Source organism: Doryrhamphus excisus, linkage group LG1 (genome assembly GCF_037039965.1).
Source record: "Doryrhamphus excisus strain RoL-2023G ecotype Guam linkage group LG1, RoL_Dexc_Guam_v1.1, whole genome shotgun sequence".
Classification (NCBI taxonomy): Eukaryota; Metazoa; Chordata; class Actinopteri; order Syngnathiformes; family Syngnathidae; genus Doryrhamphus; species Doryrhamphus excisus.
The window spans coordinates 21,482,857-21,502,956 of NC_136357.1; the positions used below are offsets into that span (position 1 = coordinate 21,482,857).

General features: G+C 41.4%; 1 protein-coding gene across 5 annotated transcripts in view; it reads right to left on the minus strand.

Moving 5' to 3' along the window:
- The window catches only part of LOC131132419 (glutamate receptor 4), a 145,100-nt gene that overhangs the window by 118,254 nt on the left and 6,746 nt on the right, over window positions 1–20,100 (minus strand). For all 5 annotated transcript variants that reach the window (XM_058078026.2, XM_058078024.2, XM_058078022.2 and 2 more), the window contains exon 2: window positions 16,976–17,134. In XM_058078026.2, the coding sequence (XP_057934009.2) occupies window positions 16,976–17,134 (159 nt within the window). The remainder of the gene's footprint in view (window positions 1–16,975; window positions 17,135–20,100) is intronic.

Genomic DNA, 20,100 nt, shown 5'->3' on the forward strand with positions numbered 1-20,100 from the left:
AAATAATACTGTAGCGTTGCGTGTGTGTTGTATTCCGGGCTGTAGTTTCATGCATGGACGCTGGGGGGCAGTCATGTTCAGCTCGCGGTCTTGGAGCGGGCGTTTTGGGACCAAAGAAGAGGAACGAGAGGGGAAAAAAGGAGAAGTTCGGTTACCGTGCGCCCAGCTAGTTAGTTAAGTCTGCAACAGGCCAGTAAGTTGTTTTTCATGCTGCCTTGGAAATAAAAACCATGCAACGATAGAGGTTCATCACTTTTTGCTGTTTCCTTCAGAATTAGACGATGTTGGCAGCGACGCCATGATGGATGTTTTCGTAGTCAAACGATCGCTGATTGGTTGATCGCGAACAACGGGTGTGGGTAAAACGCGGACTGTGGATTACGGACCGCGGTCTAAATAAACGATTCTGATTGGTCCATTTCAAGGATTGCTTTGCAAATTACCACCGGAATTACGCAGTCCGCACCCAACAAGAACCGCTTTAAAAAAACTCTTGGCAGTAATGGCATGCCAAAGTGCACTTGCCCGACGGGAATATCACTGATTAGATTTACTTGCCCGAATTTTGTTTTAACTTGCCCCGGGCCATCGGTACATCGTTATTGTCGAGCCCTGGTAGTCTCAGTAGGGAAGCCCAGACTTCCCGGTCCACCGGGAGGACACCAAGGCGTTCCCAGGCCAGCTGTGAGACATAATCCCTCCAGCGTGTCCTAGGTCTGCCCCGGGGCCTTTTCCCGACTGGGCATGCCCGGACCACCTCACCAGGGAGGCGTCCGGGATGCATCCAGACTAGATGCCCGAGCCAACTCAACTGACTCCTCTCGATGTGGAGGAGAAGCGGCTCTACTCTGAGCCCCTCCTGGATGACTGAGCTCCTCACCCGTATAAATTGCCCAAATTTTATTTTATGTTTTATTTTGTACAAATTTGGAACTTGAAATCTATCCATTTTCTTCAGAGGCAAGTCCAGACATCCCAGTCCCCAACCACCTCAGGACACATAGTCCCTCTAGCCCAGCCTAGGTCTACCCCGGGGCTTCCTCCCAGCTGGCCATGCCTGGAACGCCTCACCAGTAGATGCCCAAGCCACCTCAACTGGTTCCTGGTTGTAACTCTGAGCTTCTCCCGGAAGACCGAGCTCCTTGCTCTGTTAAGTAAGTCTTAAGTCCAGCTGCCCTACACAGGAAACTCATTTTGGCTGCTCAGTTAGGACCCAAAGCTTACGACCGAAGGTAATGGTAGAGTGTAGATCGATGGGTAGATCAAGAGCTTTGCCTTCTGGCACATGACAGTCCGGTCCAGCGACCACATAAATGTAGACGCTGTGTCGATACCCCATGAACAAAACCCTGAGGTATACCCCCAAAATTACAAATTAGAGAAAGGTTAAAATCCCCCGTGTTATGTTCTCTGATGGAAGGCCCCCTGTGCCACACTTTGAAGACGACTGATCAACAGTTACGTCATCGATGTACTTCCACTTCCTGTCATTTCCATATGACGATGTGTGACCTGTTAAATAATATGCAATGATAAGCGCCCCCGCCCCCACCTGGGCCAAGAGCGCGTTCCTGCTAAATAGCCATCTTGCCACTTCACAAGACTTAGTCACTTGCTACCAGACCCCGCATTTCCTCCTCCAACGTCGCCTTCAAAAAAATATCTCTTTTTAGCGTCTGGCAAAGTCTTTCCCCTTCAATCCGTTTTGCCTTTCATTAGCCTTAATGTCGCGTGAAGAATGTTGATATTAGCGACGGCTCAAGGTCACAGCGGACAGAAGCAGTTGAAGTCTCAGGCAGGCTTTGTCACACTTTATTAACACGGGCATCACTTCTTGTATATTTAATGAGAGCTTTTTCTCCCATTCTCCCAGCATGCTGCGTGTCAAATGCGCTGATTTCAAAGCCATCTGATTGAAATTCAATATGACAAAGGAGCAAAATACAGCAGGATTACTTCTACAAAGTGTGTGCTTTGCTTGCAGCCAATTGTATTCTAGGAGTGTTTACTCACAGCACTGACATTTACATATTCCAATGGGCACGCCGGAATCTCTAAATGATTAACACAAAGAGTCTGGCATGACTTCCTGTCCTAGTTTACAGAGGAAAATCTCTCTGAACTTCCTCACATCCCAAAAATAGACGTTAGTTTTAATTGAGTAAGAACTCCACACCTCTGATGGCTTCTGAAAAGGTCCGATAAGCGCCTTGAAATGACAGACGCCGTTCAGTAAATCTTATCCTCATCAAACTTTTCGCACGGAGTGACGTGGCCTCGCTATTCATCTGTAAGGGCAATTTAAATGACTTCAATTGGTATTTTTGGCGTCAGATTAAGGTGGAATAAAACTTTCTTTGACGCCGGCATGACTTTAATGAAGACTGAAAGCCATCACGTGGAACATGTAGTGTTGAGCACAAGCCAGGACTGTAAATAAAGGACAAAATGGCGCTGGAAATAGTCCGTTCCAGGGCCAAACCGTCTATGTCATTCAATGATTATGAAAGGTATATATGATCCCATATGATAGGATTCAGGGTTTCCCCATTTCGAAGCTGTCGTGGTGGGCTGCGTGGGAGGCCGCTGTAGCGTCCTGCTGAACTACTAAAATTAAAAAGTGATTGCCCCCTAAACCTACCAACTGGTTGGGCCACCATTAGCAGCAACAACGGCAATCAAGCGTTTGTGATAACTTGCAATGAGTCTCTTACAGCACTGTGGAGGAATGTTGGCCCGCTCATCTTTGCAGAATTGTTGTCATTCAGACACATTGGAGGCTTTTCCAGCATGACGCCTTTTTATGGGCATGCCACAGCACCTCAATAGGATTCAGGTCAGGACTTTGCCTAGGCCACATTTGGTTTTTCTTCAGCCATTCCGAGGTGGACTTGCTGGTGTGTTTTGGAATTCAGAATTCATGCTTCCATTTATCACAGCAAGTCTTTCTGGTCCTGAAGCAGCAAAACAGCCCCAGACCATCACACTACCACCACCATATTTTACTGTTGCTATTATGTTGTTTTTCTGAAATGAGGTGTTATTTTTACGCCAGATGTAATGGGACACACCCCCCCCTAAAATGTTCAGCTTTTGTCTGGTCAGACCACAGAGTATTTTCCCAAAGGTCTTGGGGATTATCAAGAAGTTTTTTCTGGCAATATTGAGACAAGCTTTAATGTTGTTTTTGTTCAGCAGTGGTTTTGGTCTTGGCCGTTTTTGCCTAGTGTCTTTCTTATGATGGGGTCATGAACACCGACCTTAACTGAGGCAAGTGAGCCCTGCAGTTCTTCTGATGTTTTTGTGGGGTCTTTTGTGACCTCTCGGATGAGTCAACTATGCACTCATTTTGGTTGGCCGGCCACTTCTGGGACGGTTCGCGACTTTTTTTGTTATTGTTTGGCTCTCACTGTGGTTTGCTGGAGTCCCAAGGCTTTAGAAATGGCTTTATCACCTTTTCCAGACTGATAGATCTCAATCTCAGTTATGTTTTAACAAAGGGAACAATCACCTTTTCACACAAAATTGCATTGTGTGTTCAGTTGTTTTGTTATTGACAAATATTTACATTATTTGATGATCTGAAACATTTCAGGGTGGCAATCAAAACCAAAAATAAGAAAGTTTTTTTCCTCACCAATTTATACACTTTAAAAAAAAAAATTTTTTCTCTTAATATCGTCATTTGATTGCTTTTTATTAGCTTTTTCCCACATTATTATGACTTCCAAAAATAAGGTATTTTTTCTTTAATATTTAATCTTTGTGGTACTGAAATAAGCATACTTTTCCTCATAGTATTACAACATTATTCTTGTAAAATTCAAATTTTTTCTAGTTAGATTTTTTTCTTAATATTTCGACTTTGGCTGATTTTTTCATTGTTGTTTGTTTTAAATTTAAATTTAATGTTTTAAATTTAAATTTAATGTTTTAAATTAAAATTACAATTTAATGTTTTAAATTAAAATTTGCTTTTTAAAATATGCCGTGGGCCTGAAATTTTGGAGGATTTTCCTTGAAAACCTCAAAAGCGAGCGTTTGGCAGCATCTTCTCTCAAAAGGAAAGAAACGTATGAGGCAGGTGACAGCTAGTTCCCCCATTGGCTGCTCATAACCAGACTCTTGGGACAAACATCCCGTCAGAACATCATGAAAAAATCCATTTTGCATAACAGGGGACCTTAAATGTGACAAAAAGCATCCAAAAGCCAAAGATAGCGTACGATGTCCACGGTTAACCAGACATCTTTAACTACATCAACACGCGTGCGTTATCCGCTAAGCTACACCAGCGATGCCATTAATCAAACAGCATTTGAAGGAAGGAACGCCTCAACGGTAAATTGTTGTTTGTTACAAATTGCCTCCCCAGAGTTCTTTCTCAACCTGTGTGACCAACACAATCGCACGCACACACACATACACACGCCTCAAGGGGCACTTACATAAGCAGTACACAGATGAGGGGGGGTGCAGGCGGAGGAGAGGGAAGGGGGGAAGGTAAAGTTGAACCAGAAAGCACGGCTACTTCATTGAGGATGTTCCACATTGTGTTGTTGTGTAGTGAAGGCTTGAAACGTTGTGTATGTTTTTAATGACGGAACACAGCCATGTTGGTTGGTGCCGTGTGCCTCCCTCAATTATCAGAGAGCCATGAGTCACATGGATCGGATTTGCGTACTTCCTGTGCCGCTTTGCATATTTAACCTTCAGCCTATTCCTGCATCCAGCTCCAGCATTACCTGCGCATTCGGAAGCTAGTCCAAAATGCGGCCCGGGGGCCATCTGCGGCACGTGGCTGCTTCTTTTAAGCTTCAACATTGAATAACAACAAGGATGAACTCGGCGGGTTGACATATGCTGAAATAGTAGAATCCTTGTAACTTGGCCCCAGTGTTAGATTCCGTTTCCTAACTACAACCTTGAGTTATGATGATATGTGAGGCTTCTATGATAGATGTGCATAACCAGGCCTATGTCTCTCAATAGCCACGTATACATGGACCCAAATATTCCAATTGCATTCGGTTTATTTGCTCAAACGGAAAGAATTTAACCTTTGTATACACCTCATTCCCAAAGAAAAGTGCCAATCCGAATGAACATATAATCAGATTCACAGGGTGGAATATTCCTTTCCACAATCCGATTGAGGTATCTTGTACCCGCTCAAACGGAAAGTTGTCAGGGTGCGTTCTTCTTCTGTTGTTTATTGGCTGTTGGCAAGCATCTTTCGTGTGCATAAGACCAGTTTTATTGAAAAAAGAAAATATATATCTATATAAAACATGTCCAAAGTTTAATAAAAAAAATAATATATATATATGTATATATATATATAATTTTATAAATATAATATATAAATATAATATAAATACTAAAAATAAAATAATGTAAAAAATAAAACATTAGCAAGATTGAATTTTATCTTTTAATGTTTAAATTTATCCCAGTTGTGTTCTTTCAGCACATGCTCAGATGACGTAACACACAGCTCAAGACGTTCTTCGGTTTTAAAAATGGAGGCAAGCAATTGGCACTGGACTGCTAAGCAAAGTTTCTTTTTGATCCAAACTAAATTTCAAGACTGAACGTATGAAAAACTGGCAATACGGAGTTATTCCAACAAGTGAAAGAAAGTGAAAGGCTGAATAGGTGTAAGATATGCTAACACAATGCTTATTCAGCTACACCAAAAATAAACATGAACAGAAAAGTTGTCCAGTGTTTATGTAACATAAACAGTTTTTTCATTTATAAGTCACTCTGGAGTATAAGTCGCAGGAACAGCCAACCTATGAAAAAAACTGCGACTTATAGTCTGGAAAATACGGTAATCCAAAGTCGTTCCAAACTTCGGGGGGATTAGACCGTCACAAGACTGACCGGACGCCATGCTCGTCGCTCGTTGGGGTGCGCTTGTAGCCGACGGTTAGCATCCTCGTCTTCATCCATGGTAAGTGATAAGTGTTTATCCCGGTGTTTATACGACACTGTAAACCGATTTTTAACCAAGCTAATTTTACAAAAATGACAACTTTATTTTGTTTTGTTTGTTTCTCATAATATTACAACTATAAACTATATAATTTCTAGTTTTTACCGTTTATTGCGTGACATCCAAATAGGAAGGAACTGTGTCACCTTGTTGGATTGGATTGTTAAATGACATAATAATAATAAATCATTCTGTTTTGATGCCACTCATTGGCTCACATTGGATGCCATGAGTTCTTTCAGATTTACCTTACGTTGTGGCCTGTGAGTTAAAGCAGGGCCCTCATTTGACTGCATTAACATCAAGTGTCTTTTGACCAGTAGGGAGGCTGACTACTTTGCATATGACCTTAACGAGTACTGTCCTGCATTTCCAAACAAAAGCTACATTTGGCCATGGAATGCCGCAATGTTGCACCTGGCGGCTATGCAGTCAAAAAGGGATCTGCATGCAAAAGAACCATGCCCATCTAGTCAGGGTGTAGCGCTACATGTGTTCCTAATCAGATTTCTTCTAGTACAGAGGTGCACGCTTCCACAGAACATATAAAGTGAGGGACAGGAAGTGTGTGATAAAGTCATGCATCCGAAAACACATACAGTGTACCCTGTTTGGGACACTTTTGTAAAATAGTAATGCGCAAAACAATCTAATTTAGGCCTGATTATTTTTTTATTGCAGTATAGATCCATCCAATGACAAGAAAATACCTGTAAAAGTGACATTTTCAAACACAGAGTTGATGACGTTTTCCCTGCGACTCCGCACCGCAATGGCGTTTCACGTCTACCACTAGCATGGTCCGTGATGGCGGACAAAGCAATTTTTGATAAACATGGCGGTACCTCTGTAATATGGGAGTGGTTTCAATAGCGCAGATGTGGGCTAGCCTAGCAACTCAACCATATACAGTAAAGTCTCGTTATATCGATATTCTCGGGAGTCGGAAAAAATACAGATATAACCGGACTATCCATATATCCGATCCTGCGCCGAACTGCATTACAAGTGGGCAATAATGCACTCGACATTATTCCATAGTATAGAACAATGTCGAGCAGCTTAAATCATTCTTTGCTTAAGGATTTCAATACCAAAAAAGAACACGGCGAACGGCTGCTTCCAGTCAACTTTATTTTTCACACTTCCACCACCAGAGCACAGCACACACACCGATTCCCGCACTTCCTGGTTCACAGGTCATGCTCAACCCGCCCCACATAGCTGGCCAAACACATGCCTGCAACAGAAGAACCAACTGCGTTCGTGGTTTCTCTCGTGTGTATAGAACCTATACACACGAGAGAAACCACGAACGACAGCATGTACATATGAAAAACAGTGATTATTGCAAGCGATAAAAAGATATCTGAATACAACACAATTAAATACATGTACTTGTACGCTTGGTCTTCGTTGGAATAGGTGTGTATGCTATGTCAGTTGGTTCTTCTCTTGCAGGCATGTGTTTGGCCAGATATGTGGGGCGGGTTGAGCATGACCTGTGAACCAGGAAGTGCGGGAATCGGTGTGTGTGCTGCGCTCTGGTGGTGGAAGTGTGAAAAATAAAGTTGACTGGAAGCAGCCGTTCGCCGTGTTCTTTTTTGGTATTGAAATCCTTAAGCAAAGATTGATTTAAGCTGCTTTTGTATCGATATAAGCAGACCAAATTGGCTGGCGGGAGATGAAAAGGGCATCGTAGTAACCGGATTATCATAATAACCGGGTATCGTACTAACGGAACTAATTATATCATAAAAGACTAGAAATTTGCCGGGAAATGAAAATAGTATCGTAATAAGTAGTAATTCGTTATAACCGATATCGACATAACGAGACTTTACTGTATTACCCTCACATTCCGCTATAGAACCAATAACGTTGAAGTCGCCCTGTCCTATCCAAGTTTTGTTTTCCAGAAGAACACAAGGGTCAAAACATCACAAATCAAATAACCACATGATAAATAATAGCAAAATCATTTTGCCAGCTTCGATATTTTGACATATTGACAAATACGTGCATATGTATTTGTTTTCCTCCTCTCTCTCTTTACCAAGTAGGCTGGATGACAAGCGGTTTCACTCTGTGCATCTGTCTCAACACCTGGGCATGTTGGTTCTATAGCTGAATGAACGGGGTGAGTGAATCTAACTGTCATGCAGTCTCTTTGAGCCGGTGGGGAGAGGCTGGGCTGTTTGCTATCAGGTTGACACTCGTTCGTTGTCATGTCTTACACAATCACTTTCTTGGTGTATGTTGTGTATAAACCACAGTCTGATGTCAATTTCAGCCCGTTTACGCATCATCAATGCCCGGGCCCCGGTTGGCATCATACTTTCAACTGCCCTCAGGTTGAGGGCCCACACTTGTTGACTTCTATGAAACAACAAAAACTACACAGGAAAACAAATATTTTGATGGTCGAATAACTACATTGCTCAGATTTAGAACATAACAGACAATATTACACAAAATAATAATCTATTTCCAGATGTTTGCATATGTTTGAACTATTTACAGACATGTAAACTATTTATAGAGAAACAACAATAACGGCGTCACCACCGTCAACCCCATCCTTCTCAATCGTGACAGATCCACAGCTAAACAAACGGTGTGACAAATGTAACCTGCCGGTATTTTTGTCTCTGGTGGTTTGGTCGCCATTTCCCTCTGTCAGCAACCTCAGCAACTTCTGTCTTCTTCACATCTAAGCTGTTGCTGCCAATCGGAGGAAAACAGAAGTGTTGCCCCCTGCTGGGACCGAAGCACATTGCCTCCAAGTCTGAAATTCACACTTCAAGATGCATAAGACTTTGATAATATTGTTTATCGGCAATAATTTGTGGGAGATAAGTTATGGTGTAGTACTTTTTTAGCATTAATAAGACGTATGCTGCCCTCAATGGAAAAGGTTTTCCTTACTGGTCCAAAAATTTAAAAAGCCATGATCTTAAAATCGGGGTTGCACGGCGGGCGAGTGGTTAGCGTGCAGACCTCCCAGCTAGGAGACCAGGGTTCAATTCCACCCTCAGCCATCTCTGTGTGGAGTTTGCATGTTCTCCCCGTGCATGCGTGGGTTTTCTCCGGGTACTCCGGTTTCCTCCCACATTCCAAAAACATGCTAGGTTAATTCATTCATTCATTTTCTACCGCTTTTTCCTCACGGGGGGATGCTGGAGCCTATCCCAGCTGTCTTCGGGCGAGAGGCGGGTTACACCCTGGACTGGTGGCCAGCCAATCACAGGGCACATATAGACAAACAACCATTCACACTCACATTCAAAACTATGGCCAATTAACCTAGCATGTTTTTGGAAAGTGGGAGGAAACCGGAGTACCCGGAGAAAACCCACGCATGCACGGGGAGGACATGCAAACTCCACACAGAGATGGCCGAGGGTGGAATTGAACCCTGGTCTCCTAGCTGTGAGGTCTGCACGCTAGTTAGGTTAATTGGTGACTCCAAATTGTCCATAGGTATGAATGTGAGTGTGAATGGTTGTTTGTCTATATGTGCCCTGTGACTGGCTGGCCACCAGTCCAGGGTGTACCCCACCTCTTGCCCGAAGACAGCTGGGATAGGCTCCAGCACCCCCATCACCCCTCGTGAGCGGTAGAAAGCGGAAGAAAATGAATGAATGAATGAATGAATGATCTTAAAATCGATTAACGTACCAAAGTGTGATTATACACCGTGCCCCCCCCCCCCCCCCCCAAGTGTCTATGATGGTATATTTGTCGCTATCAGCTCCTTTTAGCCTCTACATCCTCCAGCTTCCTCCCTGCTTCACCACATTAATCTCTCATTACCACGGCCATCCTCCCCCTCCCTTTCACGCCATCCTTTCTTTCGCCTAAGCCAGCCATTACCCATGCAAGCGTACGTCTACAAATTAAAAAAAGTGCCTTTATATATACTCTGGGCTGCATGAAGAAGACAGGGGGAAGGGAAGGCGGCCATTTAAAACGGGGCCGGCGCTCCAAAGCATAAGAGCTAATAGCCTTAAAATAAGGCCAAGATGCTGATTTAATGGTGTGCACAAAGAGTGTTTTCTCACTCAAGGACGCACACAGAAAGCAGGCATGTGTTTTGCGTGCCAGCCGCCGCAGTGGCCGCCTATGCCGCACGAGCGCATGTAAGAAGAGCGAGTGAGTCAGAGCGCAACGCTGCATACAAATGAGTCCATGCAGATTAAGATGTTTCCATGAAAGTGAGAGGTAGGGGGTCAAATTAACCCCTCCGTACGGGCCCCCGTGTGCGTGTCGAGAGGTTAGCGAGGGACGAGGATGAGCTTCATGAACGAGATGGAAATAGACGCTGGTATTGATTGGTTTGGGGTTTTTTAATTTGCTTGTCACCTACAGATTACTGGTTAACAGACAGTTTGCCTCAATTTGTCACCATCAGTGATCACCATTCTTTTCCTGATTTGTAAAGCTTTGTAAGAAAACTTGATTTTAATGATTTTCAATAAATTTGAAATATGTAATTTTACCAAGTAAATGCTAATACTTACTCGCTAATACTTATTTAACCTTGCTGTCTATTCCATTCATTTTATTAAGTAAACGCTGACGTAAATGTCAACAAATGTTAATACCTCGCTAATAAAGCTGGCAAACCAAAATTTAATTCATATTCATTTTACCAATAACATAAATATAAACAAATGTTAACACCTAGCACAAGAATGACCTCACTAATAAAGCTGGCTAGCCAAAATTGTATTTCTATTCATTTGACCAATAACATAAGTATAAACAAATGTTAATACCTTGCACGAGAATGACCTCGCTAATAAATTTGTCTAGCCAAAATTGAATTTATATTCATTTTACCAATAACATAAATATAAACAAATGTTAATACCTAGCATGAGAATGACCTCGCTAATAAAGCTGGCTAGCCAAAATTGTATTTGTATTCATTTTACCAATAACGTAAATATAAACAAATGTTTATACCTAGCTAGAGAATGACCTCGCTAATAAAGCTGGCTAACCAAAATTGTATTTCTATTCACTTTACCAATAACGTAAATATAAACAAATGTTAATACGTAACACAAGAACGACCTCACTAATAAAGCTGGCTAGCCAAAATTGTATTTCTATTAATTTTACCAATAACATAAGTATAAACAAATGTTAATACCTAGCACGAGAATGACCTCGCTAATAAAGCTGGCTAGCCAAAATTGTATTTCTATTCATTTTACCAATAACGTAAGTATAAACAAATGTTAATACCTAGCAAGAGAATGACCTTGCTAATAAAGCTGGCAAGCCAAAATTGTATTTCTATTCACTTTACCAATAACATAAATATAAACAAATGTTAATACGTAACATGAGAATGACCTCGCTAATAAAGCTGGCTAGCCAAAATTGTATTTGTATTCATTTTACCAATAACGTAAATATAAACAAATGTTTATACCTAGCTAGAGAATGACCTCGCTAATAGAGCTGGCTAGCCAAAATTGTATTTATATTCATTTTACCAATAACGTAAATATAAACAAATGTTAATACCTAGCACAAGAACGACCTCGCTAATAAAGCTGGCTAGCCAAATTTGTATTTATACTTATTTTATCAATAACATAAATATAAACAAATGTGGATTGGCTGGCGACCAGTCCAGGGTGTGCCCCGCCTCTCGCCCGAAGACAGCTGGGATAGGCTCCAGCACCCCCGCGACCCTCATGAGGAAAAAACGGTAGAAAATGAATGAATGAATGAATAAACAAATGTTAATACCTAGCACAAGCAAGACCTCACTAATAAAGCTCGATAACAAAAGTAATTTTGCTAGTCAATTCATTTTACCAAGTAAATGCTGGCATAAATGTCAACAAATGACCCTGCTGAAGAAAAAAAAACCCAGCATAGACCAGCTACAATCGTGACCAGCACAGGCCATCATACGTTGTGTTTTCGTGCTGGTCTATGCCGGTCTGGTCTGACCAGCATAGACCAGCACAGGCCATCATACGTTGTGTTTTCGTGCTGGTCAGCATAGATCCGCATACCAGCAAGTATGCTGAATTCGCTAATAAAGCTCAAAGAACAAAAACTGTATTCATATTGAATAATTTTACCAAGTACACGCTAATGTGAATGTAAACAAATGCTAATACTAATACAGACCTCGCGAATAAAGCTTGCTAACAAAACATATTTCTAAGGCACTAAAAAATGTTGTTTTTTCCAATTCACCACAAACAATATTGAGTATCAACTGTACTACATCCAGTTCCTACTTGCCCCCCCCCCATAGGGTGTTCAGTGGACAAAAGACGATACACTGCTGTATCGCGAGTCACAAAGACGACAGGATGAAACCATGTTTCTGCATCTTTTACGTGTTGGATTTTACCCTTTGTCCAAGACAAGTTGCTTTCCTGCCAGAGACCCAGTCCCCCCAGAATACCCCCTCAAACCCCCCACCACCCGCAGAGGTGAGCGCCACCTAATACACTCCCCACGCTGGGAAACACTTAACACTCGCCTCCTGCTCCACCATCATTTGTTAATGGTAATTATGCAGAGGTGTCTCAATTAATTTTATTGCTTTATTGCTTTTATTGCATCGCACTACCAAGCGTGGAAATGACAGCGGGCCAGACACTGTATCCCTTTATGTCCCCCCTCAGTATAGCACTGCAAATATAGAACAGTGGCCTCTACTTTAATGGACGCCACATGTCCCAATTACTCCTCCATTTGAAATGAACGCCTCACCTCCAATAGATCGCTCCATTAAAAGACACCGTTCCACAAAGATATGATAACAGGCCATATTCAACCACAAAACAACATGATTCATCAATACATACATTTTCAGCATTCATTTTCTGAACCTAAAGCCAAAATATTAAAAAAAAGTTTTAATCTAAGGAGAAAAGGTCGTCATTTCGTACAAGGCATGATAGCATTTTAGAAGTCTTAAAAGGAACAGATTTCGTAATAACTTATAATATTATGGGAAATAAGCAAAACAAATTCTGCTGGGGAAAATGCTATATTTTAGGAATAAAGTCAGAATTACAAGAAGATAATTTAATTAGAAGGTGACATATTTTTTTAAACGTATAAATGCAAAACACAGATGTACTTTTATGAGAATAAAGTTAAAATATGAAGGGAAAAAGCCATATTTTCAGGCGGGAAAAGTTGCAATTTTAAAATAACAAACTTTAAATATTATGTGTGGAAATGTCGCCGTTTTACTAGCATAGAGTGTAAAATTTAAAGGGGACCTATTATGCTTTTTCCACTTTTCTGAGCTATAAATGTAGTTAGAATGTTGTATTCTCGTGTTAAACGATGCCAAAGTTTCAGACAATGAGGTTTGCACATTTGGAAGTGAGCCCTGAAAGAAGTTTGGGATGGTTCAAAACACTCAGTTTCAGAAGGCGTGGTGAAACCGCACCTTTGTGATGTCACAGAGGAGCAGACTTCCTTATATGGGCCTCCCCCAAGCTCCGCTTCTCTGTGTATGTTGCTTGCAATGCCTCGAAAAAGAAAGCTACCTTTGTTTACAATTCCTAAAGACGCCACCATCAGGCACAAGTGGTTGGAGTTCCTGATTCCCTACCAGCAAAAGAAATGCATTTTAATCTGTCAACGGAACGGCAAGCAGTAAGTAACAGTTTATTATTGTCTTAACTGTCTTTATTTAGTGTAAGTCATGTCAATACCTATACTGCATATTATATTTTACAAAAACTGTGCTAGTGTTAGCTATTTATGAAGTATGCCCAACAATACATATAGTAATGTTAGGGTCATTTTTGACCCACTTATGGAAGGTTGGGGTAGTAACACAAAAACAAAAATTTCTTCAAATGTATAAAAAGGTAAGCTAAAAATGTGAATAGCATGATATCAAAAACATGTTTTTTGAGGAATACCTGGAAAATTAAATTATACAAATTTTTCATTATCATTATTTCATTTCATCAAAGATATTTCAAGAAAACAACCTGACCGGGTCATTTTTGACCCACTTATGCATCTAAGGGTTAAAGAAAAAAAAATGAAATTGTAATATCATAAAAAACAAACAACAAAAAACAGGAAAATGTTTTATTATATGAATTAAGTCATAATATTCCGAGAAGATTATGTAATAAAAAAGTGAAAATTTTGGGGGGAAAAATTGAGGGAAAAAAGAGTGAAGCTTAATGCTAACAATAAGCGTTTTCGTCTGTATCACAAGGCTGAGGGTCACGGGGTATGCTGGAGCCTATCCCAGCTGACTTTTGGCGGAGAGACGGGGTACACCCTGGACTGGTGGCTAGCCAATCAAAGGGCACATATAGACAAACAACCTATGGACCATTACAGTCTCCCATTTCACTTTACACCAACGTTGCCATAGTAGGTACCAAGACATCAGCCATCTCATCTCTGCTATCCGTAATGCGTCACCCAAAAAAACAGCTTTATTCCCCATCTTCCTTCTCCAACAAAAAGCTTTTGCCAAGAAACTGCATAAAAGCAACTGTCAAATGTAAAAATGAGTGGTGGCGCGAAACAAGCGATGCGCTTCGATCTCAGATTCCGCTACCCCCCGGCTGGCCCTGAGCTATCACAGCCATTGATTGGCTCATGTAATTCTGCTCTGATTTGCCTCGTCCAATCAATGTGCTGCAGACTCACTTCCTGTGAGTGTGCAGCCATTAGGGCCGAGGTGAAAAAGCACACAATTCCTTGTCTTCTTGGAAGTACACAGCACAGTGTACACCTAGCGACTAGCAATTTCCCGTGCGGCTGCCTTATTTCATTATTTCACTGCATGTTTCAAGGGTGCTGTAACCTTGCAAGCACAAGAAAAAGTCAAGGCAGGATTACTGGAATTGGACTTGACCACTGACATTTCTGAGTGGCTACTTTTGATCCACTGGCCACTTTTAAAGGAAAACTGCACTTTTTGGTGGAATTTTGCCCATCCACTATCCTTATGTGAAACTTGAACACATAATACGTCTTTATTTTTTCTGTGTGTTCTAAAGATATAAAAAGAGATAAAAAGACGAAGCTAAGAATTAACATAATACTTGTGAAAAAAACCTCCAAAAAACACCAGCAACGCTCCATTTACATGTAATATGCTTTCATATTAATCAAGTAACAACGACATTGTTATCATTATTAACACTGCCAATCGAGCTACATTACTGGCGTAATGACACCTTGCCACACCAACATAGCGGGCCCTGGGTCATAACGGTATCTCATATCTCGAAATGTTTCTGTCCCAAAAACAGACACAGACACAAATAACCCCAGCCTTCCATTGGCAGGCCGTACATAACGGCGCTTCATTCTCTGCTTAGTTTACACATTGATTTTTCTAACAGCAGACCACACCACAGACAGCGCAAGACATTCAGCCGCAATGTTTTATGGACCTTTGCTGAACCCCAACCCCCGCGTACACACACACACACAGCCAGAACCAAAGAGGCTGTTTCACTGGGGATCGTCACAAAAAAAAAAAAACATCATTTACTTCAATTCTCATCATTACACATACGTCACACAACCCAACCAACGTGAGGGACGTCCCCTTTCACCACAGTAGAACAAAGCGCTACCCATGTTTCAATTCTAGCGTAGTTTATAACGTCTAACACAACCTAACAGCATCGTATAAGTCAGCAAGCTAACACCAGATAACCATTTCCTGTATTACTCATAGCAGTGATGACATTATGACTTGGCAAACAGTATTATTATCATGTACGGAAAACTCAGGAGTGTCCAAAGGTTTCTCCTGTGAGGGCCACATAGTGAAAAAAAAAAAGGATGCAACTTTGTCACTTTGATATTTTGGAAAGCAAAATATGCTAAGAAGTTACAGTTCATCTCAGCTTTGCCATTCACTGTAAGTGGCAAAGCAACTTCAGTCTTCAGTCAACTTCCTACAGAAATAATCTCATCTCATAATTTGTGAATTTTTCCAAGAAGATTTTGATTTTATTTCCATATTATAACATTTTCCCCAACCAAATTTTCCAAAAATTTCCACTTTATTTTGTTTTGTTTGTTTCTTATGTTACATTCATTCATTAATTTTCTACTGCTTTTCCTCACGAATGTCGCGGGGGTGCTGGAGCCTATCCCAGCTGTCTTCGGGTGTGAGGCGGGGTACACCCTGGACTGGTGGCCAGCCAATCACAGGGCACATATAGACATTCATACCTATGGACAATTTGGAGTGGCCAATTAACCTAGCATGTTTTTGGAATGTGGGAGGAAACCGGAGTACCCGGAGAAAACCCACGCATGCACAGGGAGAACATGCAAACTCCACACAGAGATGGCCGAGGGTAGAATTGAACCCTGGTCTTCTTATGTTACAACTTTCAACAACAAAAAAAGCATTTCAACTCTATGCTACTAAAACTTTTTTTTTCTTACTTCTTATTTTTAAGCTTACTAATTTATTCAAACTTTTTTCCTTGTTACCATTTTGTCTTCAAACTGTTTTTCTCCATGCTGTTTCTCGTCTTTCAACTTTTCTTCTCGTAATTATAACTTTATTTTTATTTTTAACATTAGATTTTTCTATTACAACGTTTGTCTATTATTGTTAAGCCCTTTGAGGCTCTGTTGTGATTAAGGGCTGTAAAAATAACGTTGGCTTGATTTGACTTGACTTATAATATTTTTTTAAAGAAATTCTAATTTCAACTTTATACTAAAATGGCATTTTTTTACCACAATATATCACTGTTATTTTCATAAAATTACAACTTTTTGTTTTTAGACTCCAACTTTTTTGTCTTAATATTTTTCTCGTGTTGAATATCTTTTTAGAATTTATTGCTGAGGGCCAATTAAAGTGGCACCCGGGCCTAACTTTGGACACCCCTGATCTACTTCAACAACCTCATCATGGACATCAGCCGGCTTCAGGAAACAGTAACGGGATAGCACACCGATGCCACTTACAGGCGTTGGTGACGGCGAAGCTGTTGGCCGTCTCAATGTTGTCCACGTGAGGCACCAGGTTGAAGGGCGCTTCCGAGGCATTGGGGCTGGTGTTGTGCAGGAAGATGGCCAAGCGGAACGCGGTGTACTCCTGATCCGTGTTTCTGATGAAGAGTCCGCCTGCGCAGAGATAGGTGGGGGGGACAAATACATGTTGGATGAGGGTGTTGTGACGGCCAGATGATGTTTAATTATGAATACAAATCCACTGATTACTGAAATGTTGGAAACATTGTTGACTGAGCGTTTATTACAAGCACATTTAAATATTAGTCAATGACAACACAACTGAACACAAAATGCATTTTTTTAACATATTGAGAAAATAAATCCAACACTACATCGCACTGTGTAATAACGTGATTGAAGTCATTGAGATCTATTAGTGTGGAAAATGTTAAAAAGCCATTTCTCAAGCTTTGGGACTCCAGCCAACCACAGTGAGAGTCATTATCCACAAATCAGCAAAACAGTGGTGAACCTTCCCAAGAGCGGCGAGCCAACCAAAATGGCCCCAAGAGTGCAGTGACGACTCATTCAAGAGGTCACAAAAGACCCCACAACAACATCCAAAGAAGAGTTCCAAGACCAAAAACCACTGCTGAACAAAAAGAACATTAAAGCTCATCTCAATTTTTCAAGACCTTTGGGTAAATACTACAAACGTTGAACTTTTTGGAAGGTGTGTGTCCCGCTACATCTGGCGTAAAAGTAATGTTGCATTTCAGAAAAAGAACATCATAGCAATAGTAAAATATGGTGGTGGTAGTGTAATGGTCTGGGGCTGTTTTGCTGTGATGAATGGAATGGTTGTTAATATCGTTATTAGTATTAGTTATATTAGCTAGAATTAGCTAGTATATTAGTTAGTATTAGCAGGCTATGTTATCAGAAGGATACACTATACTGGATCATTGCAGGAAATACTACAGGAAAGACTCTGTGACGTAAGTGCTGTCCCACTCTTTTGCTAAAAATACTTTTTTTTCGTTTGTATACATCGTAACGAATACCCACACCGCGTGCAAACTGTGTAATTCATGAAGATTACACAGTTGCATGACGAAAGATACGAAGAGCCTTGCGGCCAAAGCGGACCTCAAGTCGGTGTGTGTGCGTGCGTCTTGGAAGCCATGGATGTCCAAAGCATGTCCCGCGGGCCATTTGTGGACCGTACTTTTCATGGGCCTGTGAACAGCATTTGTAGAAAACGTAACAAATAAAAAAACTGAAAGTTGTAGAAGAGTCGGCATTAAAAACGAATAAGTATGACAGATCACTTACACTCATACACAGTACAAATATAGCTGCTTAATAAACAATACAGTTACAATACAATTACAGCTACTTCTCATCAATCCATCAGACTTAAAATAATGTACCGAGTTAAGCTCGCCCATTTCCAGTTAACCACTTCTGGACCATACCCAGCCCATTTTCATAAAAATTACACCCACGTTTGGTTTGTGCCCCGCCCATTCCAAGTTCCGATGTAGATCACTCTTTCCGAGTTATTATGTTTATATGACGGCTCAATAAAATGGTTTGTTTTGAGGGAGAGAATGAGAGAACCTGTCACGCCCTGTGTGGGTTCGTGGGTGACAGTTTGTCTATGTTCCCTGTCTGGGCTTTGGTTTCCGTTCTGGACTCTTATTTTGTATTGGATTTCCTCTTTTGCCTCGTCTGCCTTTGCTGCCATGGTCACCCACACCTGTCCCTAATTTGTCCTCTATTTAGTTCAGGTGTGCGCTTCTCCCTTTGTGGGATCATTCTTAGTTTGTCCTACTGCTACCTGAGTTGCTTTTTCGTTGCTGCTGCAATTATTGCACGTAATAAATATAATTTACCTGCAATTGGTCCTGCTCTCTGCATCCTGGGGTTGAACTTTAAAGCTCTCAAGTCGTAACGTGACAGAACCATTGGCTTGCTTCTAAGTTGATAGAGAAGACCAAACATTTCAAAGTGCATATTGTGCTTTTTCTGACCTGTGAATGTATTTCCAATGTTGTATTCTCGTGTTAAACCATGCCAAAGTTTCAGATAATGAGGTTTGAGTATTTGAAAGTGAGCCCTGAAAGAAGTTTGGATGGCTCAAAAACGCCCGGTTCCAGGAGGCGTTATAAAATTGTTCCTTTGTGATGTCACAGAGAAGAGGGCGTGGCTTCCTTATGGGCGTGGTTGTAGGCGCAATACACTCTTTGCCCTCCCCCAAGCTCTGCTTTTCTGACACCACCATCAGGCACAAGTAGTTGAACTTCCTGATTCCCTGCCAACTGCTAAAGCTACTTACCATTGAGAGACGTCCTGAAGTAACCTCTTTTGTTGAGAAACTCGGGACTGTCCAGTCTCTACTTCCGAATCGGATTCGGGATCCAACACATATGGCTGTATGTTAAAAGCGGACATTTTACAAAGATACATCGTCATTTATTATCAACTCCTAAAAAGTTGGCTTCACAGCCAGCGGCACAAAGCGGAAGTCCTTCTAAGTCCTTCTGTAGTGGGCGTGACTGGAGGTGGGCTGTGGGTGGAATACATTAAAACAGACCATTTTCGCGGGAAGCACGAAATCCAACGAAATACAGCTAAATAGGTGCAGATTCTGGAAGCACTAGAAAGCTTTCTGTGATGGTTATTGTGTGTAGCTGCTCTATAGGAGTCCACAACTCAATACAAAGGGCCGATGAGTATTATAGGTCGCCTTTAAACCAGGGATCCCAGCAACTACATGAAATCATACCTGTGACTACTACATTTTAAACCGGAGGCCCCGACCCAAACCAGACCTAACCCTAACCCAGGGGTCAACAACCCACGGCCTCTTTGTTGTGGCTCAGTTCGCAATGCTCAAGCTTAACACCCAAACTTGTAGGGGCCGAGTAAACATGTTTGTCAACAAATGTAAAGAGAGTTTACATTTAATTTACATATATATTTATGTACATTTATCCTCTATATTAGCTTCTATAGTGCCTTGTGATTGGCTGGCGACCAGTCCAGGGTGTACCCCGCCTCTCGCCGGAAGACAGCTGGGATAGGCTCCAGCACCCCCGCGACCCTCGTGAGAAGCGCTAGAAAATGAATGA